General features: G+C 35.3%; 1 protein-coding gene across 11 annotated transcripts in view; it reads left to right on the forward strand.

Moving 5' to 3' along the window:
• NAA15 (N-alpha-acetyltransferase 15, NatA auxiliary subunit) overlaps positions 1–26,550 on the forward strand; it is a 65,635-nt gene that overhangs the window by 4,373 nt on the left and 34,712 nt on the right. For all 11 annotated transcript variants that reach the window (XR_014068627.1, XR_014068626.1, XR_014068625.1 and 8 more), the window contains exons 2-5: positions 19,234–19,318; positions 21,461–21,565; positions 23,866–24,023; positions 25,271–25,405. Coding sequence is in view for 3 of the 11 variants with exons in the window: in XM_081540599.1 (XP_081396725.1) it covers positions 19,234–19,318; positions 21,461–21,565; positions 23,866–24,023; positions 25,271–25,405 (483 nt within the window). In the remaining 8 variants the exon portion in view is untranslated. The remainder of the gene's footprint in view (positions 1–19,233; positions 19,319–21,460; positions 21,566–23,865; positions 24,024–25,270; positions 25,406–26,550) is intronic.

Raw genomic sequence — 26,550 nt, forward strand, 5'->3', positions numbered from 1 at the left:
AAGGTCAACTGACTTTAATTACTGTGTGACAATAATAGTTTTGTGGATAGTAACCTTGAAATTGGTTTTAATACTTTTGCCTGTACTATATGTGTTTAGAATATAATAAAAACAAAAAATTGGAACAAAGTTTTAGCTGCTCTGAAGTCCCCTTTCTTCTGTATACAGTAGGTAATCAAACATTTGAACTAGACTGAATTTACTTAAAGGTGAATTAGAAAACGAAATGCAGTTTTGCTATAATGTAAATATAGCTATATTCTTAGTAAACACTATATTCTTATAAGGCACAACATACTTTTAAAGTTTTTATTTTTTAATGCTTTTAATAAAAAGTCTAAAAAATCTTATGAGAAGAAAAAACTGATAATGTTGCAAATTCACTAATTTGTTTTCTTTTAACTTTCTATCCTAAATTCTTACTGGAACGGGTGTACAGTGAACAAACACATAAGTATATGTCTTCATGTAAATTGACAAAGCATATATATTTTTAAATGCTTTATGGTGTTAGAAACATGAAATATTTAAGAAATGATGCTTTTGGGTTAAGAGAGTAGATTACAATACTTGTTTGTGCAGATATTTTGGGAATAGAGTATTCTGGTTTAAAAAAAATGAATGACTACATTTTAGTTTTTGATTTTAATAGACAACACTATATGTGTAGAAAAGCAGACAAAAGCTAATAGGAACCTGAATTTAATGTTCGATTCTGTGAGTGTTTCAAAGCCCTGCAGTCTTGAACCTTTACTGGGGATTATACAAACTAAGTTATTTGATGATAAAGAGTTGCCATTCCAGCTGGTAACTTTGAAGACTGGTTAAAAGCAGTTTCCACAGAGGCAGACATGGTGCTCTGATTGATGGACAGGAGAGCTATTGGCCAACTGGCTTTAACAGAAGGAAGGGATCTCTTTGTTTAGTGTGCATTCTTATTTACTTTAATATTTCTGCTTCTGATAATGCATTTCTTAGAAAGCATTGATCAAATTTATTTTCTTTGTTCATAAAAGTGCTTTTGGACATAAAAAGCTAGGTTATAGAAGGGATCATACACAGAGGCTGTTTGTTCAGAATTTTGTCCTCCAGATACCTGCATGGCTCATTTCTTCTCTTATTCCTTTTATTGGTAGAATTCTGCTCAGATATTCTCTAAATGTTGTATTGCGGCCTTCCTTGACCAAAAGCCCTCTTCAACTCATCTCTGTATTTTCTTCCTTGCTTTATTTTTCTCCTTATCATTATTTGACATACCTGATGTGTGTGTGTGTGTGTGTGTGTGTGTGTACACAAGTAATTTATCACATGTCTTCTATAATTAAGATGTAGGTTTTATGAGAATAGGGACTTTGTTAATCAGTATATATTTTTGCATGAAGTGAGCATGAAGACAGTGACCACAGGGCAAGAGAGAGAAATCTTTATCTTTGGATTTTGTGCTCGCGTAAAGGTTTTTGGAGAAGGGAGTTAACCTGAGCCTTGGCATTGTACAATACGGTATTATATGAGGTAATTGTACAGAACCTGTATTACTTGGTAAGGCCTTGCAAGTTGTATTTATGAATGAATCATAGTATTAGGTTTGTTTACATGGCCTTTCTCCCATCACAAAGCGTAAGAAAATTTTTGTTGTTTCTTTTTTGGTTACGTTAACATTGGAGAAAAAATGGTACCTGGATTAAATGAGGATGTTTATCATGTGGACCCTGTTGGGTCAGTCATCTGTAGTTTCATAAAGCTCTAAAACTGATTCTGATAAAGTCAGGGGTGAGGACCAGTGTATATGGTATTATGAGACAGGAATATAAAATGTTGGGAGAACATTTGTAATTTAGAGTTGCTTTGTGGGTGTTTTTTAGAAAACTTAAAAATCAAATTGAATTCTTGGAATTTGAGAACGGCTTGCTGGCAAGCTGGTGTGGCAGAGCAAGCCATTTAATCAGTGAGCCTAGCCAACTGTCAGCATTCACATATAAATGATAATACAACTCTGCTCTCTGTTAGTAGGCAGTAGCCCTACTGAAGAGAGAAGAACTTAAGATTCTTAGTGAAAAATGACCTCAGAAATAATGTCAGTTGCCAATGTTGATGGTAAGAAGAACAAGTGAAGATTCACAACTGACGGTTCTTAGTGTATATAGTAGAATACGGAGGGAAGGAAAACCTTATTCTTGACTACTGGGAATTTCCCTGCAATGTCAGCAGTACATTTACATTTAAGCTGTTTAAGATGCGTGCTGTACAAACTTGTATTAAAGTTGTAACTTAAAAAAACCCCAAAACTAGTTTTGATTTGTTGCATGTGATTTTTTTCCCCCCTTTGGGTAAGGTATGAATTGTATTTTCACTACTTAATTTGAAACTAAAATCATTCCATTATTATGGAATTAATCCATTATAGATTAATAAGAGCAATCTTTTTGGCTGTTTAAAAGTAAAATGTAAATTGCAATATAGAAATAAATGATGGTGATGTTAGTGTTTTTGTTATCTTATATGCTGTATTCCACTGAGATTTTCTTTCATAAGTATAATAATATGAACACATTTTCAGTTGAGATCCTTTGAAATTTCACCTAAAACCTCCTGGGACAATTACAATCTTGTTTGAAGCTGGTGATAATTTTAATCTTAAAGATTAATTTTTTTATAGAGGAGAGAGTTGAACGTTTCCGTGTGTAATCTGTAAGAGGAGTTTTATCCGATAGTGTGTGGAAGGGGAAATGAAAGTTTGCTTTGCAGCTACAGACCTGGGGGACGTCCCTGCAGCTGGTGCTTCCACACGCGGTGGGTCTGATTTAAGAAAAAAAACTTTCTCCTATGTTAATGGCTTTCACTTAATATGGTGTCCTGTTTTTCACCTTTAGTTATCAGTGCTTTGGAACTAAGTCCGAATCTTTAAGAAAGGGAAAATGTAACTTGGCATTTATTGCTCATCTGTTTTGAGCTAGATTCTGTGCTAGGGTTTCCCCCCAACCCTCCACCCTCATATTAGCTGATATAAACCTTGTTTTATTCTTTTGAAGAAATTGCTATAAGTGTAAACAATGCTTATGATTGCATTGTTTAAAGTTATTTCTAATTGCTTTATATACAGTCAGTTGTGCTATATCAGGACATAAGTTCTTGAAAGTCAGTGCATTATGCAATTGCTGACTAAAATCAGGTAATAACCCACAGAGCTTGTGGGAAAAATAGAGTTGGGCCACAACAATTAAAAACTTCATCAATAACAAATTAGAAACCAAGGTAAGAACCTAATAAACTGAAAGCACAGTTTTACATATGTAAAATGGCTAACAAATATGTAAATACTGTAATACAGATACTGCCTTTTGGAAGTTTGCTTGTAGAAGTGGATGTCAAGGATTGCAGCTGGTGAATTACTGTGAAGTGATGGAAAGAAAGTTACCTTAAATCTCAGAGAAAGTTGTAACATCAGAGGTGGATGGGTGTGACTTGTAACCCACAAGATGAACCGAGGGGGCTTAGACGTCTGAGGTGTGTGTCAGTGCTGTGCGTGCCTGGTCGGCTCACTTCAGCTGAGTGCAGTTTTCTGATTCACCTAGTATTTCTGGTAGACAAATCCTACAGAAGCAAACTTCAAATTTACTGTGCTCAAAATACCCCTAAGTATCAATAGTGTTGGAGCAAATACATGTTTTCAAAACTAGTATTCTACTGGAAGTGGCCAAACGTGAACCTAGAGATCACGCAGCCTGGGTCTGAGTAGCTCTTCCTTCACTCTGCTGTGTGTCACTTACTAAACCAGAACTTCTTACATCTAGTACCTGAGATAGTGTCACATTCGTTGCCAACTCAGTTGCCACTGCCATTAAATAGACTTAAACTTCTTCAGACATTTTCTTTGTTCAAAGAAGCTTTGTACCCAGAATGTCAAAAGTTTCAGGCTAATTCCTTCTAAAGATTTTTGAAAGGGGGTGGCTAAGTAACACTTAGCCTTATGGCAGAAAGTGAAGAAGAACTAAAGAGCCTCTTGATGAAAGTGAAAGAGGAGAGTGAAAAAGTTGGCTTAAAGCTCAATGTTCAGAAAACTAAGATCATGGCATCTGGTCCCATCACTTCATGGGAAATCGATGGGGAAACAGGGGAAACAGTGTCAGACTTTATTTTTTTGGGCTCCAAAATCACTGCTGATGGTGATTGCAGCCATGAAATTAAAAGACGCTTACTCCTTGGAAGGAAGGTTATGACCAACCTAGACAGCATATTTAAAAGCAGAGACATTACTTTGCCGACAAAAGTCCGTCTAGTCAAGGCTATGGTTTTTCCAGTGGTCATGTATGGATGTGAGAGTTGGACGGTGAAGAAAGCTGAGCGCCGCAGAATTGATGCATTTGAACTGTGGTGTTGGAGAAGACTCTTGAGAGTCCCTTGGACTGCAAGGAGATCCAATCAATCCATCCTAAAAGAGATCAATCCTGGGTGTTCATTGGAAGGACTGATGTTGAAGCTGAAACTCCAATAGTTTGGCCACCTGATGCGAAGAGTTGACTCATTGGAAAAGACCCTAATGCCGGGTAGGATTGGGGGCAGGAGGAGAAGGGGACGACAGAGGATGAGATGGTTAGATGGCATCACTGACTTGATGGACATGGGTTTGGGTAGACTCCGGGAGTTGGTGATGGACAGAGAGGCCTGGCGTGCTGCGATTCATGGGGTCGCAAAGAGTCGGACCCGACTGAGCGACTGAACTGAACTGAAGTAACACATTCAAAGCAGAAATAAATATTACATGTTTCTTCAGTTTGTGTTTTAAGATGATGGGTTTTAATCCTGACTCTGCTTTACTTTATCTTTTATGCTTTTTAAGCCTTAGTTTGTAAATTTGAGTAAAAAGAGAAAACAGTATTTTTCTGTCCTACTTTACTGGTCAGGTAGTGAGATATGTATAAAAGTCCTTGGTAAGTGCTAAAGTGTATGTGTTAGTAAATGTATAATATAGGTGTAGTCTGTTAAAGATGTTACCTTTTTCACGAGTTGACCTTATCTTGGTTTTACGTTACTTATTTTGTAATTTTTTTAAAATATTTTTATTTTGTTTTGTATATTTTTTGGTATTTAAGGAGGTTTATATTTTTGTTTTAGTGAGTTACTTTTATATTTATACTTTTACAAATTCCTGGGGATTCCCTGGCAGTCCAGCTGACTCTGCAGTCCAGCTGACTCTGCACTCCAGTCCTTGGAAGTTCAGAGTCGACTCTTTTACCCTCTGGGCCCAGGTTTGATCCCTCAAGCTGCAGGTGTGGCCAAAAAAAATAAAATTCTTTAAGTTCTCTTTTTTCTTATTTAGGGCTGTGGAGGGGAGGGAATTTTATGCTGTGATTATTAATATGTGAATGAACTTACTCTACTCAATTTTTTTTCTAGTCTCTTTTCCTCTGACTTTATTACTTTGTGAGAACATGCCATTTTATGTATATTCTACTCTCGTCAATACCTTTGTTTTAGATTTAATTCTATAAATAGAGTTAATATTAAGTGACTGACCTTTTTCTGAAGTTTTATCGTCTCTTGGTTGGGTGAAATTTACTGTCTAGTAGAGATTCCTCAACCGCGCTTGTGAAACCTTTTAAGGGCTTAGATGTTAAAACTGTTTTCCTACAGTCTTGATGTTTGAAGGATAGCTTGACTCACATATTCTTAGATTTCTTAAAAATGATTGCCCTGCCATTGTCTTGTTTATATGTTGCTGATGCCAACCTGGCTTTCTTTTCTTTGTTGATGATGTGGTCGTTTTTGAAGATGTGAGTTTTTCTTTTTGTGTAAAATTGAATTATTTTACTTAGTTATGTCTGTGGGTTGACTGTTCTAGATAAATTTTCCCTGGTATGTGTTTTCAGATTGTAGATTGATGTTTTCTTTGAGTCACTAATTGTAGTTTTGAATATTAGTTCAAATATTAGTTCAGCTGTTTCATTCTTCAGTGACCTTTGCTTATTAGATCTTTGCATCTGTTTTATATTGTTTCCTTCAGTTCTTTTATATCATCTCTTATAATTTAGTCTTCATTTCTGAGATGGTTTTTTTTTTTCTATTTTAAACTCACTTTGTTCCTGTTTTTTAAACTTTTTATTCACTCTATTTAAAATTTTGAGCATTTGATTTGAGATGTTCTTTTATGTCTGTATCTGTTTTTTAATTATTTCTGATTTGTGATGGAGTGTTACATCTTTCCTCAGTTTTATTGCTATAGTTTTTGGTGTGTTTTCATCTGCCCAAGTTTTTCACTTTTAAAAATCCTATGTAAGTAATTTGGTATAGATGCTGAGTTCTTTTTTTCTCTTCAGGTTATTTGTGATGGGTTTTACTGTACTAGCAATACAGACAGTTTTATTTTGGGGTGAGGTTGGGTGGTTTCTTCAATCTCTTAGTTCAGGAATACCCTCTTTGTTGCTACAGTCAAATACAGTTTTTAAAATAAGTCCCCTCGGGACTTCCCTGGTGGTCCAGTGGTAAAGAATTTGCCCTCCAGTGCAGGGGACTCGGGTTGGGGAACTAAGATCCCACATGCCACAGGGCATCTAAACCCATTCGCCACAACTGAAGAAACCCATGTGCTGCACTGAAGACCAACCACAGCCTAAATAACATAAACTATCAAACTATTAAAATAAATAAATAAAAATAAAATAAGTTTCCTCTCCCCCATTGTTCTGTACTGACTTAGTAGGCCTCTGTCTTCAGTGCTGCCCTCTCCATCAAACTTTCAAATGACACTTTCTCCTTTCAAGCTGTCTCCTCTTCCAAAGCTGTGCCTTACTAAAACTGTCACCTTTGGTCATACAGACTTTTTGAGCCTCTACATTTTGACTCCTCGGTAGTCATTGCTCTCATCTATCATGTCTGTCAGTACTTCCTTTGGACTTCTCTATCATTTTTTTTTTTTTTTTCCCTTTGGACTTCTTACTTGAGTGAACTTGGGTGAACTTGGGTGAATCTAGTTAATATAACCCATATTCAGTGACCACTAGGACCCTGCTGTATTCTTCTTTTGAACATTTCCTTTTGAAACTTGGAGCTTCTGGTCCTGAATGTTTATGCACTTATACGTAAGTTAGCTTTTATTTGTCTCATCTTCTTGTAATGCTCTGGGTGATTTTATTTGCTTTCTTGCTTGGCCTGTATGGTTCTTATGAGGACTTCTGTAATGTTTAGAAATTAGGGGCCAGTCATTATCCTATAAATAATTCATTTCTGTTTTTATGTGTTATGCTGGAAAATAATAGTGTTTGCTTTAAAATAATTTATAATTTATGTTTATATAATTGAGTAATCGCTTGTACTTCTCTTTCTGTGTCCCCATGACCACGCCATTGTTTTCCTTAAGCTTGTTGGGATTATTTACAATTGAAATAATTTGGTTCTATTAAATAGCTATGGTTTTTTCAGTAGTCGTGTATGGATGTGAGAGTTGGACTGTAAAGAAGTCTGAGTGCTGATTGATGCTTTTGAATTGTGGTGCTGGAGAAGACTCTTGAGAGTCTCTTGGACTGCAAGATCAAACCAGTGAATCCTAAAGGAAATCAACTCTGAATACTCAATGGAAGGACTGATGCTGAAGCTGAAGCTCCAATGCTTTTGGCCTCCTGATGTGAAGAGCCAACTCACTGGAAAAGACCCTGATGTTGGGAAGGATTGAGGGCAAGGGGAGAAGGAGGCAACAGGATGAGAAGATTGGATGGCATCACTGACTCCATGGCCATGGGTTTGAGCAAACTCCAAGAGATGCTGAAGGATAGGGAAACCTGGTGTGCTGCAGTCCATGGGGTTGCAAAGAGTCGGACACAACTTAGCAACTGAACAATTAAATAGCTGGCTCTTAATCATATGTATATACCTGGAGTTAATATTGAATTTTGTCCTGTCCCTAAACACTCACATTCATAGCAGAGTTCTACTCATATTAAGCAGGAATTCTAAAATTTCATTCAACTTTCTTTTCTCAAGTGACATAATTTAATGCTGATGGGGCAAAAAAGAAAGGTAAGGGAAGTCTGGCATGTTTCACAATGCATTAACAGGGTTATAGTATCTAGAGAGCAGGTGATGATTGTCACATTCACGTCTGCTGCTAGTAAGACTTTATCTTAATTTTAATTTCTAGACCCAAAACTTGGAGTGATGCAGACCAATGATGACTCCCTAATGCTGACACACTACAAAAATACTGGTGTAAAGTTCTCACAGACCTTTTATCTCTGTTCTGAGACTGTGTACTTTTTACTTTGGATTTTTGAAATGCTTTCTGTTCTGTGAAATACTGATGGAGTTTTAAAAAGTGGTTTATTTTTTAAAAAATTAAGCTTCCCCATTTAAATTAATTTTTTTAAAAATTTTACTGGTTTTAATAAAATATACAAGTTTGGAAACAATATTGTATCCACCTCAGAGGGTGGCACAAAATGTCAGAGGACTTAATGCTTTCATGTGAGAAACAGCTAAAAGAACAAAGATGTTTAGCTTGAATGAGAGAAAACTGAACTCTTAAGGGTAGAAGCAGTAAACAGAAATTAGAAGGAGATAGAGTTTGGCTCAATATAACTAAAACCATTTCGGTAGAGTGAGCTGGTACCAACAAGAGTTCTGTGACCACTTGCATTAGATGACATTTATTACAGAAGTAGGACAAGATTATTTTTTAAAATAGTATAAAACCAGAAGGGGAAGAAATCATCCTTAAGTTTGTTTTCATGATTGTAATAGTTTGACAGAAACTGTAGGATATGAAAAAGATAGCATATTGTCTGTGAATGGAAGCTCCAACTAAAAGAATTAAAGGAAAGGAGGGATAAAGGCAGTTTTTCAGAGGTTAAAAATATTAAAAAATTAAAGTATACTTACCTACAGTGAGTCTGCCTGCAGTGCAGGAGACCCAGGTTCGATCCCTATGTTGGGAAGATTCCCTGAGGAGGGAATGGCAACCCACTCCAGTATTCTTGCTTGGAGAATTTCATGGACAGAGGAGCCTGGCAGGCTACAGTCCATGGGGTCACAAAGAGTTGGACGTGACTGAGTGACTAACACACACTTTTACCTACAGTGAAATGCACAGGTTTTTAAGTGTATTGTTTTATTAGTTGTCTTGAGCATAGTGTTCTTTTAGGGTTTTTTGTTGTTGTTGTTCTTTTAGTTTTGACAGATCACAGACCATTGCAGCCTATGCCCCTTTTAAGATGTGTTGATAGAACATTAACGTCACCTCAGAATAGAGACCTTGTTCCTCTTGATTGTGTGTCGTAATTCAGTTTCTGCTTTCACGTTTCTGTAATCAAACTTGGTTGGGTCTAAATATTTATTGTAAGCCAGAACAGATACTGTACTTTATATAAACATTTTATTGAGTACTTACTCAGATTCTTTATATACATTTGTATTTCTCACCTTAACACTGCAAGGTCGTTAATGTCCACATTTTGCGGGTGACACAGTTGAAGCGCTAATGAATTTAATTAAACCAGTGATGCAGAACTGATAAGTGCTAAGAATTGAACTCTAGACTCTAGAGCAGTGTTGTCCAGTAGAATTTTTTGTGATAGAAATGTTCTATATCTGAATTACTACTACGTTAGCCATTAGTCACATGTGGTTGTTTGAACACCTGAGATGTGGTTAGTGTAGCTGAGGAGCTTTGCTGAACATTTTTAAATTTTATTTAATATTAACTAATTAAAATGTTAAATAGCCGTAGCTCTTGAGTGTATATACTGTAGGTGCCCTTTCTCCATACTTTTCTGCTCTACAGAAGCAGGACTACTAAAGTAGTTACAGGACACTGGCACTGCTAAGTGCCAGCCAGGCTCTTATTAAGTTAATAAATAAATGTTTCCTGAGTTGCTTTTAACATATCTAAGGCTTGTTTTCTTTTTAACTTTTTCTTTTTCTTTTTTTTCGTTTCAACTTTTTAATTTGAAAATTTCAAGCATATGAAAACAACGATTCAGTGCATTCTTTTTCATCTCTGATCCCTACCCCCTGGATTATTTTGTCAAATCCCAGGCATCATTTATGGAGAAGGCAATGGCACCCCACTCCAGTACTCTTGCCTGGAAAATCCCATGGACAGAGGAGCCTGGTAGGCTACAGTCCATGAGGTCGTGAAGAGTTGGACGCGACTGAGCGACTTCACTTTCACTTTTCCCTTTCATGCACTGGAGAGGGAAATGGCAACCCACTCCAGTATTCTTGCCTGGAGAATCCCAGGGACGGCGGAGCCTGGTGGGCTGCCGTCTATGGGGTTGCACAGAGTTGGACACGACTGAAGCGACTTAGCAGCAGCAGCAGCACGCATCATTTCAAAATGGCTGACTTTTAAAGCTGAATTTTGCTTTTATCATTTAGCTTGATTTGAGGCTGCATTCCTTTTAATCAATTTTGAAAAAATTTGCACTGAAGAAAACGATGGAAAGGTATATTTAATACTAAAGAAGATTAATGTTAACAGTAATGCTTCCCTTGTGGCTCAGTTGGTAAAGAATCCGCCTGAAATGCAGGAGACCTGGGTTCAATCCCAGGGTAGGGAAGAGCCCCTGGAGAAGGGAAAGTCTACCCACTCCCGTATTCTGGCCTGGAGAATTCCATGGTTTGTATAGTCCATGGGGTCGCAGAGAGTCGGACATGACTGAGCGACTTGCACTTGGACTATGTAATGTTACTGCCAAATCTAAATGGTATGTAATATATATTTGTGTTACATATAATCTTAAATCTTCTATTTTAAATCACCTAATCACTATTTTCTATTAACGTAAATAGCCTAGATTCTTTTATTTGCCATGTCACATTCCCACATCTTAGGGAACCTTTTTTTCCTGTAACAAGGGTTTGGAAAAAGAGGATGAACTTCCTTTCAGCAATAGGTCTGGACTTTTCACAGCTTATCCAACTATTTTATGTATATAAATAGCCAACTATTGTGGAGATTTCTTACCCTCCATATTGTTATTAGTGAAATTAGAAATAATGTTTTTACAAGGGTCAGCGAAATGATTTTCTTGTTGTTGTTCAGTCGCTCAGTCACATCTGGCTCTTTGCGACCCCTTGGAGTGCAGCATGCCAGGCTTCCCTGTCCTTCACCATCTCCCGGAGCTTGCTCAAATTCATGTCCATCGAGTCTGTGATGCCATCCAGCCATCTTATTCTCTGTCGTCCTCTACTCCTCCCGCTTTCAATCTTGCCTAGCATCAGAGTCTTTTCCAATGAGTTGGCTCTTCACATCAGGTGGCCAGTGTATTGGACCTTCAGCTTTAGCATCAGTCCTTCCAATGAATATTCAGGACTGATTTCTTTTAGGATTTGACTGGTTTGATCTCCTTGCAGTCCAAGGGACTCTCAAGAGTCTTCTCCAACACCATAGTTCGAAAGCATCATTTCTTCAGCGCTCAGCCTTCTTTATGCTCCACCTCTCACATCCATACATGACTACTAGAAAAACCATAGCTTTGACTGTATGGACCTTTGCCAGCAAAGTAATGTCTCTGCTTTTTAATATGCTGTCTAGGTTTGTCATAGCTTTTCTTCCAAGAAGCAAGCATCATTTAATTTCATGGCTGCAGTCACCGTCTGCAGTGATTTTGGAGCCCAAGAAAATAGTCTGTCAGTTTCCATTGTATTCGCATTTATTTGCCATGAAGTGATGGGACCGGATGCCATGATCTTAGTTTTTTGAATGTTGAGCCAGCTTTTTCCCCTCTCCTCTTTCGCCTTCATCAAGAGGCTCTTTAGTTCCTCTTTACTTTCTGCCATAAGGGTGGTGTCATTTTCATATCTGAGGTTATTAATATTTCTCTCAGCAATCTTGATTTCAGCTTGAGCTTCATCCAGCCTGGCATTTTGCATGATGTACTCTGCATATAAGTTAAATATACAACCTTGACATACTCCTTTCCCAGCCTTGACATACTCCTTTCCTTTCTGTATTATGACAAAAAAAATCTTAAAGTTGTGACTTTCAGATACTATGATCTATTGCTATCAGTGCCTCAACTGAGCCAAGGTGCTGATGGACAGTTCCAGGACACCTAGAGGGTTCCCTTCTGGGATTCTTGGCAAACAGGCTTTGCTCTTCCCTGGAGGCTCAGTGGTAAGGAATCTGCTTGCAATGCAGGAGACTGCCTGCAATCCAGGAGAAGCAGGTTCAGATCCCTGAGTTGGGAAGATACCCTGGGGAAGGACAGGGGAACCCACTCCCTTTATTCCTACCTGGGACATTCCATGGACAGAGGAGCCTGGTGGGCTATAGTCCATGGGGTCGCAAGAGTTGAACACAACTGAACGGCTAAATCACCACCAGTTTTTAAAACTCTTTTCTGTTATCCAGATTAGATACATTTTATTGATCTGTTTTTCCTGTACAATGATTCTTTCCAGTTATCTCCATTCTGGTATTGGGTCCATACAGTGAGTTCTATCCTCATCTCCTCTTAAGATGTTGCAAAGGGTTCACTAGTTAACTTCTTCCAACATTTTCATAATGGCTAATTTAAAGTCTTGAATAGAAGTCTCTGTGTGGTTGATTTTTTTTTTTTTCAATGCAAGTTGAGATTTTTCTGTCCTTCAAATGCCACATAATCTTGGATTTTATCCTGGATGTTCTGAATATTAGTATCAGACTTTGGGTCTTGTTTTAAATCCTTTGGGGAATGTTAATTTTGTTTTAGCAAATCTGGTTAGATTCAGGCTGTAAGCCCCAACTATTTCTATGGACTGTAGTTCTTACATCAGTTCAGTTTTTAAAATCTTTATAGTACTGTTTGGCTTTGACCTGCTTATGTGCCATCCAGTAGCTGGTCTGCAGGCTGCATGATGTATCTATTGGTTTAGTTCTCAAAGTCTTGGGTGTTGTGATCAGATCCATGCATGTTTATGAACCCTGGAATTCATAAACATCTTTATGAGATTGCTTTCCCCAGTTCCACCTCCTTTGTGATTCTGATATTTTGTTTCCTTGGCTCCTTGTCTCGCTCCCTGACTAGAAAGCTGGGGTTCTCCTTATTTTGCTCTGCTGCATACTTCTGTGATCATGCCCATATTTGGCTAGAAGTTTATCAGTTTTATTGATCTTCTCAAATAATCAGCATTTGGTTTCACTGATTTCCTTTTTCTTTTTTCCTGTTTCATTCAGTCTGTTCTTTTTATTTTTGTTTTTTTCTGCTTACTTTGAGTTTAATTTGCTCTTATGTTTCTAAATTTCTTAAGGTAGAAGCTGAGATGATAATTGGAGATCTTTTAGAATACAGGTTTTTTTCCTGACTACTTTCATAATTTTCTCTTTTGTCCTTATTTTTTAGCCTTAGGATTGTGATGTGCCTCTCTTTTTAGCTTGCGTTTTGTTTTGTTCTTCTCTTTCTTTTTTCTTTTAGTTCATTCTGCTTGGAGTTTGTTGAGATTCTTGGATTTGTAGGTTTAGAGTTTTCATCAAATTTGCAATTTTGATATATTTCCCACTTTAGTTTTTCTGTCCTCTTCTCTGACTCCTGTTACATGTATGTGTTATGCCATTAGGCCACTTGATATTGTGCCATAGGTAGGAGTTCTGTGTTCTGTCTCTCATTTTACTCTTTCATCTTCCTTTTTGGATTGTTTCTGTTATATGTTTTCAAGTTCATGGAGCCACTTAAGTTCTCTGTCATGGTTTTGTTCACTGCACCAGCTTCAGGTTCACTACAGTGTTTAATATTTTAAGCCTATATCATTAACTTTTCATTTTTGATGCTATATTTTTCTATTGTACAATTTCCATTCCTTAATAATTCCATTTCTCTTGAGATTTCCTGTTTTGTTTTCTGATTATGTTCATGGTTTTCCTTTCAATCCTTTAATAATACGTAACAGTAACTTTTAAAGTCTGCCTGCTACTTCTGCCATTATTTCTGAATCTGTTTCTGTTGATTGATTTTTTTTTTCTGCAGGTCAGGGTCACAATTTCCTGTTTGTTCACTATTCTAATGATTCCTGTTTTTTCATGATGTATATTATGGATGCCAGGATATTAAGTGTCTGAATCTTGTTCTTTTATAATAAAGTTTTGTTTTGGCAAGTGGTTAATTTGCTTGTGCATCAGCTTGTTCTTATTTTTAAGCTTTAGTAAAAATGAGTCTAGATTATCCTTATTCCTAAGGTTTTGAGTATTTAATGAAGCCCAACTGTTTGGCACTCAGACGTCTCCCGGCCATATATAAGCATCAGTAGCTGTTTAGCTCATGCTACTTCGTAGTTATTCTTTGCCAGCTTGAGTAGAATTCTGCAGTGTACCTGAGCAATTTAATATTTGACCAAGACTCTTGTGCAGATTTCTAAAACTTCATATCTGTACAGTTCTTTTTGATGATACTTTGCTCTATAAATTTCATCTTTTCAGGCAGTTTCTCACTCCGATACCTGCTTAGATCAGTAAGACTGCCGTGTTGGTTTTGTTCTCCCTCTCTGTTCTAGAGTCTGGAAAATGCCTCTAGGCAAAAAAAAAAAAAAAGATTTTCTTGAGATTTACCTTGTTTCCCTTCTGAAAGTGCACAATTCTGTGTTGGCCGTTGTTCAGTGACTGAGAATAGTTATTTATTTACTTAACCAGTTTCATGCTTGGCAGGAGCATCAGCTGTATCAGTTATTCCTATACATTTAGAAGCAAGAGTCTCAGTGTATGTTGCCAACATTTAGCACATGGGATTTGAACAGTTCATTCTGTTTTAATTATGTCTTGTTTTGCTTTACTGTTTCTGTAGCAGTGTTGATATTTTAAAATTTAGTTAGTGAAAACTAACAGTCTACAATGTTCTAATATTTTGATACTATTATGTTTAATTTTGAATTAATATAAGCCAGGTGAATAATAGAATACTACGGCATTCATTGCGTGCTAAGGGAGGGAGACCCTTATTCATAATTCTGAAATTTCAAGAACTCTCCATATACAAGAATTTCAGAGACAGGATTGTGGACATGTATTTTTATTTAGTTTGATGATTTTACTGTGAAGACTTAATATGTCTGCCCGCTGTGTCATTTTACAAATCTTGTTTTAAATGAACTGACGTGAAATCTTTGCTCACAATATACTGTGTAGTATTTTCCATCTCTTTTTCCCTAAATAAATTCTCTAAAAAATTTAATTTAAGTCTACAAGTTTGGTTAAAACAATATTAAGAACCTTATGATTAAAAAAAAGAAAGAATCTTACTGTGGTAAATTTATTTCCATGGTCTGTAGAATGAACCTTAGTGATAGTGTTACATGAGAGTTGCAAAAACAAGCAAATTGCTTTTTTTTTTTCACTTACATCTTTTTAATGTAAGAAAAGGACACCTTATGATTATATCTTCTATTATATTTTAAGACTGCTTTTATAAGATTGGATTTTGATTAGACAGACACTTATATTAAAGCTGAATTATGCATATATCTGGCCTTATGTTTGGAGGAAAGAAATTATTGAATGAAATATGATGCACTCTTTCCTATTTTTCTTGTAAACCCTGTATGCCATTAGAGTTTATCCTTGGGCAAAAGCAGAAGTTTTTAGGAATTTTTCTGGGATAAAGTAAGTTAAATATCTGTTGTTACTTTTTCCAGCAAACTGTGAGACTACTACTCTGATTTGTAATGAGTGACCTGTTGTAGCAGTAGTGCTTTTTAGAAAAAAAATAGATTGAAGTCTGTTTCCTTAAATGCACACTGAAGGGTGTGCAATCTTTAATTATTTTTACAGGTCACATTGACAGAAGATAATTGAGTTAGTGGCATTGAGTATAATTTCAATATGGAAGACTACCAAATTGCATTAATTGGGAACATAATCATTAGGAACTGAAACATAATTACTGTTCTGAAGTGTGATAAAATAAAAAGCTAAGTACTATAGCATCTCATATTCAAATAGAGCTTGGTTTTTAATTTTCATTTGGCAGACTCAGTTATTTGGGGGAATTTTCCAGTTGTTTTATGTGTGTTTATTTTTGTCACCTTATTTTTGGCATTTTTATTGCTCAGTTGGCCTGCAATGCAGGAGACACAGGTTGGATCCCTGGGTCGAGAAGATCCCCTGGATCTTCCAGTATGGCTACCCACTCCAGTATTCTGACCTGGGAAATCCCATGGGCAGAGGAGCCTGGCAGGCTATAGTCCATAAGGTCGCACAGAATCCGACAAGACCAAATTGACTTATCACGCAGGTACGCACGCACTCATGCACGCACTGAGTAAGCAAAGAAGCAAAAGGTGAGATAAAATTTGAATTTGTTGATTGGAAGATCTGTTAGAAGATGACAACTCTTGGCTTAAATAATACTTAACGTTAATACAATTTCTGTATGTGGTGCAGAGAGTTCTCAACCGGGACTGACTCAGAGAGGGCCTCAACCGTTAAGCCCTCCAACACTTCTCTAGGTATCTTGTCCCTAACTTGGTTTGTAATTTCTGGCAACAGATGCGCGAAGGACCCCATGCAGATTTTTGGATGTCTTTTTTCTGAATAGTTCCATCATTTTCAGTGCTCTGTCTTACAGAATACCTCAGCCTCCTTGAACTACCATTTTTGTCTCATCTCTGAGGACTGTCATGTGCTCTGTTTCAGATCTTCTTGCCGTGCTGTGATCTGTAAAGCAGTGACATTACCAAGTGTATCATGTCCCTCCCCCCCCTCAGTGGTTCACAGCCTGTGCTGCTTGTTGTCCAGTGTCTGACAACAGTTATTTTATACATTTTGTCTCATTTTGTTGTTTAAGATAAAAGGACATATTTCTCCTCACTTCACTGTGGCCAAAAGTGGAAGTTGCCTTACTACATTTTTACAGAAATAAAATTGTAGAAAGCTAATTGAAGGTTTTAAGAACAATGTACTTAAACTGTTCTTTGTATGTATGTTCTTGTTGTTGTTAGTTGCTGTGTCTTTTCCAACTCTTCTGTGACCCCATGGGCTCTTAGCCCACCAGCCTCTTCTGACCATGGGATTTCTCAGGCAAGAATACTGGAGTAGGTTGCCCTTTTCTTCTTCAAGGGACCTTCCCGACCCAGGAATGGAACCCTTGTCTCCTGCATTGACAGGAGGATTCTTTTACCACTGAGCCACAAGGGAAGCCCTTGATGTAGTTCCTGGAAAACAGTGACAAGTTATGGGTGTTGCTTTTAATTAGCTTCCTTTAATGACTTTTACTATTATTATAAGAAAAACATTGTTTTAGGCTTTCTGCTGAGTAAATAGGAACACTGAAAATAGTTGCTTAGTCTTATGTTTCTTTGTCTGTATGTAGTTAAGTTACTGCTTCTGCTCTCCCCTCCCTTTATCCCTCAGGTCACTTTGCCTGTTGATTGTGGGAGAAGCAGAGAGTTAGGAAGCTATTGCAGAGAAACTAGGGCTAATGAATCTATTAGAGGATGGAAGTGTCAGAGATGAAAGCACAGAGGATAGTTAGGTTTCTTGTTTTGTCATCTGAATGAGGTTGAGTTGAAGGAAATGCATCTCTTGAGATGGTAAAGACTTGGTGAAGAATAGATTCTGGGGGAGAAAATCATTTGTGTTTTGGACTGTATATTAGGTTTGAGATGTGAACAATAAAATAGAGATGGTGAGTACATAGTTGATTGTAGAACAGCCTTGTGGTTGGCTTTTGCATTGAGCTTTAGCCAGTTGATTTCTTGGTGCTGAATGTAAAATTTTACATTTTTGTTTCTACACATTTTTCTCCTGATTTTATTATCATTTGCATTAACTATCTCAGCCAGATTTTGAGTGTATTGTTTCAAAAATTAAGAGCAAAATTTGTTTAAACTTGGGACAGTAAATTTTGACATAAATTATCATATCTTTAAGGTACAGAGATTTTCTGTAATGAATATAGTGCTTTAAAAATTACTGTTATGAAAGCACATGTTGATACATTTATAGAAAAGAAGAACTTAGAACTTCATTACCACATTTGCTCACTTGTCTTTTCCTCATTCTGTCATTGTACTTATATCACAGTATTTTGATAAACCAGAACTAAATATTTACATTTCTGTAATTACATATGTATTATTTATTGTTGAGCTGAATATTACACTGAGACCATAGTTTCTTATATAAGCCTTTATTTTTCCTGGAGTTAAAATCTGTCTTACTTATTCAGTTGGCTTTCTATAGACTCATTGGTCATTTTCCCCAAATGTGCCTGTATTTTGTCATGTGATTATAAATAATATTTTCCATATTATGAAGTACACAGGTTCCATTTTTGACCTTGCTAGAAACCTGTTCCATGGTGGCCTCTGGCATCCTGTTTCATTTTGGAGTGGTTGTTCTTTTTTCTACATTAAATTGCTTATTTACTAAGTCCCATGTTGTCTTTTTTGTTGTTTTGGTTTCTTTTAATAACTTCCTAAGGAAGAGTGCAAAGATAAAATTTTAACTTTCTGAGAAGCCTTAAAATATCATTTTACTTACATACTTGATCGACAATTTAGCTAGGTAAGGAATTCTGAATTTTGAAGACTGTAGATATTTTATAACTTTCAGCAGTATACCTTTTTTACTTTAGAGTAAACTTTCAGTGCTATCCTGATTACATATCCTTCTTATATGACTTGTTTTTTTTCCTCTCTGGAAGTTTTTAAGGACCTTTATTTCTTGGCTTTGAATTTTCATTTTGACCATGTGTGTGTCTTTTTCTCCCTTCTTTAATTTGCATGCACTTGTTTGTCTCTTGTGACTTCAGAGACTTCTTTCTTTCCTTCAGTTAAAAAGAAAATGTTATTTTAAAATACAATCCCCCCCCCCCCCCCCAGTTTTCACATTATATTAACACTTGTTGGACCTTTTGAAGTCCGCTAATGCTTGTCTGATTTTTTCTAATGTGTGTTTTGTCCCTTTGTATACCTTTTACTTTCTGTATTTGAACTGTTTATTTTTTTTTTTTAAATTTTGGTTGCTCAGTATAGCTGCATTTTTTTTGTTTTTAATTTTGAATGTGGAATGTGACTTGTAGGATCTCAGTTCCCCAACCAGGGATTAAACCCAGGCTACTGCAGTAAAAGTGCCAAATCCAAACTACTAGGCCACCAGGGAGTTCCATGTGTGTATGTGTGTATATATATGTATAATTGGCATTTTTGTGGAATTTAGAATATGGAAGTAACGAGATCATTTTGTTCTGTTTAACAGAATCAAAAGCTTAGCACCAAATTTAAAATTGTTTACATTTTTTACTAAACTTAAATTTTTCTTTTTTATTTTGACAGAGGTGTTATGAACATAAACAGTACAGAAATGGACTGAAATTCTGTAAACAAATCCTCTCTAATCCCAAATTTGCTGAGCATGGAGGTAAGTGTAAATGTAGTACACTTGTATGTAAGCATAAGTAGGTAAGGTTCTGCTTACTTGTCTGATTTCACTTATATGGGTTCTGTTACTCCCAGCTGCCAAGACTATTTTCCAGAGAGAATGGACCTTATTCTTATGCCTGTGGGAAGATATTTAATACTAATAGTTTGAGTTTATTGTTGAGAAAGTGATAACACAATCTACTTGAGTTCTGATTTATTCCTGCTTTGAATATTAGCACCATAGGAAAGGCAAAAGAACCTAGTAAAACAAATATACTAATTTAAGTTTAATAAGTAAGTTTATTTAAAATGGTTACAAGAAAATTTTGCTTGACAACTTTGGTTGAGCTGAAGAAATTTTATTCCTTACAATAAAGTTATTCAGACAGTGTCCATTTGGACCTTTGCTCATGAACCAGCTTCTTCTTATTTAGAGCATTGTATCTTAGCTTTTCAAGACAGTCATGTTTAAGACATGATTTATACATATTTTGAAAGTTTATGTAGCTTTAGCCTGTGTGAGGGTAGAAGCTTGGACAGTGAGATGTTTGTAGGGTAAAGGCAGAGCTTGTAGCTAAACTTTTGAAGAGACAAAGGAACAGTGAATTTTCACAGGTCTGATTTGTACAGTTAGGAAACGTTTAAATTTGATAATGTTCTCTTAGTATTGAAGAGAGAGAGTCATAGTTCTCTATTAGCTTTCTTTACTCTTGCATACTTCATTATAATAATAACATTGTTTAAAGATGGAAAGCAGTGGGTATTAAGTATGTAAAATTTTCTTTCTCTGTTTCCTTCTTAAAAAATTGTTTTGCTTGGGACTTCCTTGAACATCCAGTGGTTGACTCTATGCTTTCATTGCAGCGGGCACAGGTTCCATCCCTTATCAGGGAGCTGAGATCCCATGTGCCATGCCGCATGGCATATATATATATGTATATAATTTTGCTAGCCAGTTGGATATTAGGTTGTTTTATATTCTTTCCAAAAGTATGCATAACAGTAATGTAACTTTTAGTGGTATAGACACCATAGAGTTTGAGTACAGCATAGAACCAGCTTTCATTGTTTCTAAAGTGCACTTTCCCTTCATATTTGAACACATCTGAAATCAGGTTGCATATGAAGTGTCATAATTTAATTGCAGTAGTTTTTAACAGCAATAAGTTATGATTTATTCTAAACTTACAACCTACATTTTCATTAAAACACTTGAAGGAGTTTCTTTCAAGAATAGATTTTTACCTGTTTAACAACAAAGTGTTACTTTCTACAGTACCTTGCTAATTTGGCTACTTACCAAATATATTTTGTTTGTTTGCTTCTTTTTTCCTGAATTTATACAGATTTATGATGATTAGTACATACTTTTTTCTTTCTTTTTTTTTGCTTCCATTTCTTTATCTGTATTTTACTATAAATATTGATTCTTTCTATCTTTAATCCTTGTCTTTTATCCCTAATTAATTTTTCTATAAATTTTAATTCGTAGTCCTAAAAGTTAGGTAAATTAACCATAATGAATATTTTATACTCATTTGTGCTTCATAGAATATACATTGTAAAATTAGAAGTATTGTTTTTCCCTTTCTGAAAGTTAGTATTTTCCTCAGCTCTTTGGATTGTGAATGATGGATGCCTGACATCTTTAGTTTGTACTTTTAATAGTAATCCCAAAGAATCATTTTAAAATGGTGAAAATCAGAAATGTAGATAATTGATACATATATTTTAATCACTGAACAGTGAATTTAATTTCTGTGTAACTTGGGTTCACAGAGATAAAGTCTGTTACAGGATTTAACTTTCCCATACTTTAAAGGAGTGGTTTAATTGGGTCATCCCATGGAAAATAATTTTGTCTTGTTACCATATACATTACCAGACATTCATGCATTTTTGTATCTTTTTATCTAAAAAACAATTCTAGGGAGGCCTGTATTATACATATGTGTAGTTGCTTCATTTGTCAATTTAAAAAATATTTTAACTCTGTAAAAGCCTGGACATTTCCCCAATAATCTCCTTGAAGTTTTAAATACTTAAGATAACGTAACATTTGTTTTTGAGATTATAGTACCTTTTTTGTTGTTGTTGGTTATCTTTAAGTTCCTTCTTTCTTTTTTTTTCTTTTAAATAGAAACTCTGGCTATGAAAGGATTAACATTGAACTGTTTGGGGAAAAAGGAAGAAGCTTATGAATTGGTTCGTAGAGGTTTGAGAAATGACTTGAAGAGTCATGTGTGTATCCTTTTTGAGATATATTTAAGGGTTGAATTGGGATGGCTTGAGTTTAGGCAGCAGTTTGAGAGTCAAGTTTTAGATCTCTCTTACTGTGTAACTCAAGAAGAGATCATTTCTTTCTTCAGTTGAGTACCATCAGTTGCCTTCATTCAGGAAACATTTTTGTATACTTGCCATGGCCTAACATTATATCTATTTACAGATAAACGGGACTTGCCTATTTTAATATCTGTGAAAGCTCTTCCCACACTTAAAAAAGAGGCACCCTGCCAATTTCATCATAGCATGAATTTGGAGAAGGATATACGATAAGGCATGTTAGAAGTCAAGTATAGCGTACTGATTAAGCCCGGGGTTTGGAGTATGCTTCACTTAGGCTTGAATCTCAGCTTGGCTTCTTTTTAACTGTGATCTTAGAGCATAGTTTCCTCATGTGTAAAATGAGAATAATCATACCCACTTCACTGTAGTCTTGTAAAGATTTAATGATGCTTAACATAGTCCCTGATAATGCTAAGTACTGTATGAGATAAATTTTACTTCATTAAGGAAAGTGTGAGAGTCAGAACAAGTACAAATGTCTAAGGGAAGATAGAGACAAAATTGTGGGTTGCTATTTTTTAAATAGTTTTAAACAAATATTTCTTTACCTGTTTTGTTGGCTAACAGTTTTAAGTGCTGAAACAACAAATTTTCAAGTGTTCACCACCCCCTGGAATAATATAAAGTAAGAAAAAAAATGGATTTTGCTCTCAAGGATCTTACAGCCTAGTACAGGAAGACGTTTGATAGGAGCTTAACACTTCTAAGTATTACATAAAATGTTAAAGCTTGTTCAAAAATTATTGCTAATCCAGTAAGGCAGAAGTGAGTTAAGAGTAACCAGAAACTATAAAGGTAAGCAAAGGGTTAATTAATAAGGCTGTAGTAGATACCTTTCCATCATTTTTAATATTGAGGTAGTGTTCTCTATTGACTTGCCATGCTTTATATAATTCTGTTCCTCTTGATGAACATAAATTTCTTTAAATTTTTAGCAGTGTTAAACATTTTGAGGATAGAATTTTAGAAGGTGATGATTCGTGTGTGCTTGTGTGTTCAGTCTTGTCCAACTCTTTGTGACCCTGTGGCCTGTAGCCCACCAGGCATCACTGTCCATGGGATTTGCCAGGCAAGAATACTGGAATGGGTTGCCATTTCTTCCTCCTGGGCATCTTTCCACATCTCCCGTGTCTCCTGCATCGGCAGGCAGATTCTTTACCACTGAGCCACTGGTGAAGATTAGAGGCAGTTAAAAGGCGTTTCAATGCTCTAGAGAGTTGAACAAGTCCTCAAACAGTAGGGTATTGTTGAAATGGGGGTGGGCTGAATGAGAAAATAGGTTATGGGGGCCAGATTTTGAAGGGTAGTATATCTCAGGCTTTTAAAGCCACATTCCAACTGAGAAGATTTGCATTATAAAAGCAAAGATAATTTTTCAAATAAAATTTATAACATTATATATGTATTTTTAGTTATAAATGTCACCCTAGACATTCTGCATTTACTGACTCTTTTAAGGGTTCTTGCTGTAAAAGTTGTCAGATCGAAAAGTTTGAACCTGATCTGAGAGAAATATTACTAAGTTTCTGGAAAGGGAAGTAGACCTTTTTCTTTTGATTGTGTATATTTTAGAAAGGTTACTCTGGCAAGTGAGAGTGAAAGCAGAGAGACTGCAGGAGGTTGGGTGATTTGCAATAATCAAAATCTAAAGTGAAAAAAGACCTGTATTAGGAGAGTGGGATTATGTACATATTTTCCCCCTTTGTAGTACAGTTGTATGACCTACTGTAATTTTACTTACTTGTATTCCTTCCTAGACTTACGAAATTTTAATGTATGTCATGCTGTGTCATGAATACCTCTTCTCTTTCAAAAACAGATAATTCTTACTATCTATTGAGCCATTTATTTTGGGTCAGCCACTGAGCACTTTATACATGTTATTCTATTTTGTCACCAAACTGCTATGCTTTGCTGTATGGACTTTCTCTTTATTTACATTGTATAATTAAGAAAATGTAGTAAGATTAAATTAACTTATTTAAGTAAGGCAGTAAAGTAAGGCAGGCTAGACCAGTTTTCTTTGTCTTGAGAAGCTGTGGTGTTCTCCGTTGTATCAAATTACTACTATCTTTATATTCTTTCTCTTTTTTAAGCTTGTAATTTTATAAACAGCTGTAACTTTCTGAGTTTCCTGGAGAACATTACTGGAATATTATTTCTTGACTTGTAGGTTGTATCCTTAACTAAATCCTTTAGGTTGGCATGTTTATGGCCTTCTCCAGAGGTCAGACAAGAAATATGATGAAGCCATTAAGTGTTACAGAAATGCGCTAAAATGGGATAAAGACAATCTTCAAATCTTAAGGGACCTTTCTTTATTACAGATTCAAATGCGAGATCTTGAGGGTTACAGGGTAAGTAGAGAATTTTTTTTATTCTAATGAGGAAATATTGTTAATGTATTTAAAACTTTTTTGAGTACTTTTTGGTAACAAAATTTTCCATTAAAAAAATTAATTGAATTTGCCTCCTTCTTGTAATAGTGGTTGTGTTTGTAACTGGACTAAGCAGATTTAAAAGTTACTTTACTGTGAAGCAGAGTTGGATTACTGTATACAATTGAGTTAATTTAGTGAAAAATTAACACATAAACACACACACACATTTTTTTTACCTCCATAGAGACTAACATTCTGTTTTTGTAGCTACATCGGTGAGGGGAGATTTTTTTCCTTCCAGTTTTACTCAAATACAATTAATGTACAGTATTGTATACATTTTAAGTGTACATCATAATGATTTGAAATGTTGCTACAAGTTTAGTGAACATGCATCATGTTATATAGATATAAAATAATACAAAAAGAAAAAAATTATATTTTTTCCTGATGATGAGAACTCCTAAGGTTTACTCTCATAGCAGTTTTTACATATAGCCTACAGAAATGTTAATTATATTAATCATTTTGTACATTACATTCCTAGAACTTAATTTTATCTTGGAATTGGATGTGTGTACCTTTTTACCACCTTCATGCAGTACCCCATCTACCCCCTTCCCACCTCTGGTAACCACAAATCTGATTTCTTTTTCTGTGAGTTTCATTAGTTGGTTATTTGGCTTTTTTTTTTTTTTGAAGTTTAACTGCCCTTAACTGCCCATATTAGTTCTTGGTGCACAACATAGTGTGTTGATATTTTTATACACTACAAAATGATCACCACTATAGCTATATTTTAACTCTTAAAAATCAGTCTGTTAAATCAGATTTATTTAGTTCCTTTTTTTTTCCATGAAGTACCTACTGAGTAGCTTTCTGTAGATCTTAACTCAGTAGTTGGGCACTGCATTTAAAAAATTTTTTACCTTTGCACTATCTTTTCCATTCTTTCTTCTCATAGTAAGTAGAAGAGTAAGTAATAAAGGGTACCATGTCTTATGTCTTAACTTTTTAAAAAATTACTTCTAAGATTATCTTGGAAGCTTCATTGTGCTTCTTAAATATTTTTATGCTTCCATAAAGCTACACAATATGGATGTTTAAAACTATTTTTTATTATTGTTTCCATCATTGTGTTGCTGTTGTAAGTTAATATGATCTTTAAGGAACATTTACTTTCTTTGTAAACCTAAGAAAAAGTGTTCTTTTTTCCCTTAAAGGAAACGAGGTATCAGTTACTTCAACTTCGACCTGCACAGAGAGCATCATGGATTGGTTATGCTATTGCTTACCATTTATTAGAAGATTATGAAATGGCAGCAAAGATTTTAGAAGAATTTAGGAAAACACAGCAGGTAACAACCAGAAGTTAGACCTAGTAAACTAGGTCTGATTCTTAAGTTAGTATAACTAAGACAAAGAAGTGTATATAGATTTACTAACTTTTTATTTGAAATAGTTTCAAACTTACAGAACAGTTGCAAGAGTAGTACAGAGAACATAATAGAAGTTCAGTCACATTAACTAATTGTTAATATTTGATACTTTTAGTTTATAGTCTCTATATGTACTTAGCTATTTTTTCCTGAAACATTCAAGAGTAATTGTAGACAGCATGCTCTTTTACTCCTAAAATGCTTTTGTGTGGTAATTTCCTAAGAATAACTATAGTTGTCAACTCTATAGATAGTATTGTATAAATTATCAAAAAATTAGGAAATTTAACATTGATAGACTGTTACTATCTAATCCACAACCAATATTCAATATTTACTAACTGGCCTATTTATATCCTTTCTAGGATTTTTTTTTTTCATTTCCATGATTCAATTTAGAATCATACCTTACATTTAATTACCATTTTTCTATAGTCTCTTTCAATCTGGAAGTTTCGAAGGCTTTCTTCTATTCCATGACATTGGTGTTTTTGAAGAGTCATGGCAGTGCTTTTGTAGAATATTCATCAATTTGAACTTATTTGATGTTTCCTCAGTATTAGATATTGTTATGCATCTTTGACAGGAGACTACAGAAGTGATGTTGAGCCCTTCTCAGTTCACCACATTAAAAGCCATGTGGTGTCTGATCCGTTTGATTTCTTTGTTAAGGTGGTGACTGTCAGGTTTCTTCACTATAAACCAGTTATTTTTTTCTCTTTGTATTTAATAAATAATGTGAGGCTTTATGAGTAGTCTCTTCCTCATTAGACTTTCACCACTAGTTTTAGCAAAATTCATTGATTATGATTCTTGCCTGGATAAGCTGTTCCTATGATAGTTGCAAAATGGTGATTTTTCTATCTTATTCCTTCTAGATTTATTTGACATACTACCTTTAGTAAGCTTTCCTTTCTTCCCTGTTTATTTATTGTATGTAAGGACTTATGGATTCTTATTTTATTCAGTGTGTTTTAAGTTAATATTGTCAGTTTTAGTTGCTTCCTAGAGAGATATCTAGGAATTTTTAAAAATGAGTTGATACTGTGTATTATCCTTTGACT

The sequence above is a fragment of the Giraffa tippelskirchi genome, chromosome 11 (genome assembly GCF_054371585.1).
Source record: "Giraffa tippelskirchi isolate mGirTip1 chromosome 11, T2T-mGirTip1v1.2.pri, whole genome shotgun sequence".
In the NCBI taxonomy this organism is placed as follows: Eukaryota; Metazoa; Chordata; class Mammalia; order Artiodactyla; family Giraffidae; genus Giraffa; species Giraffa tippelskirchi.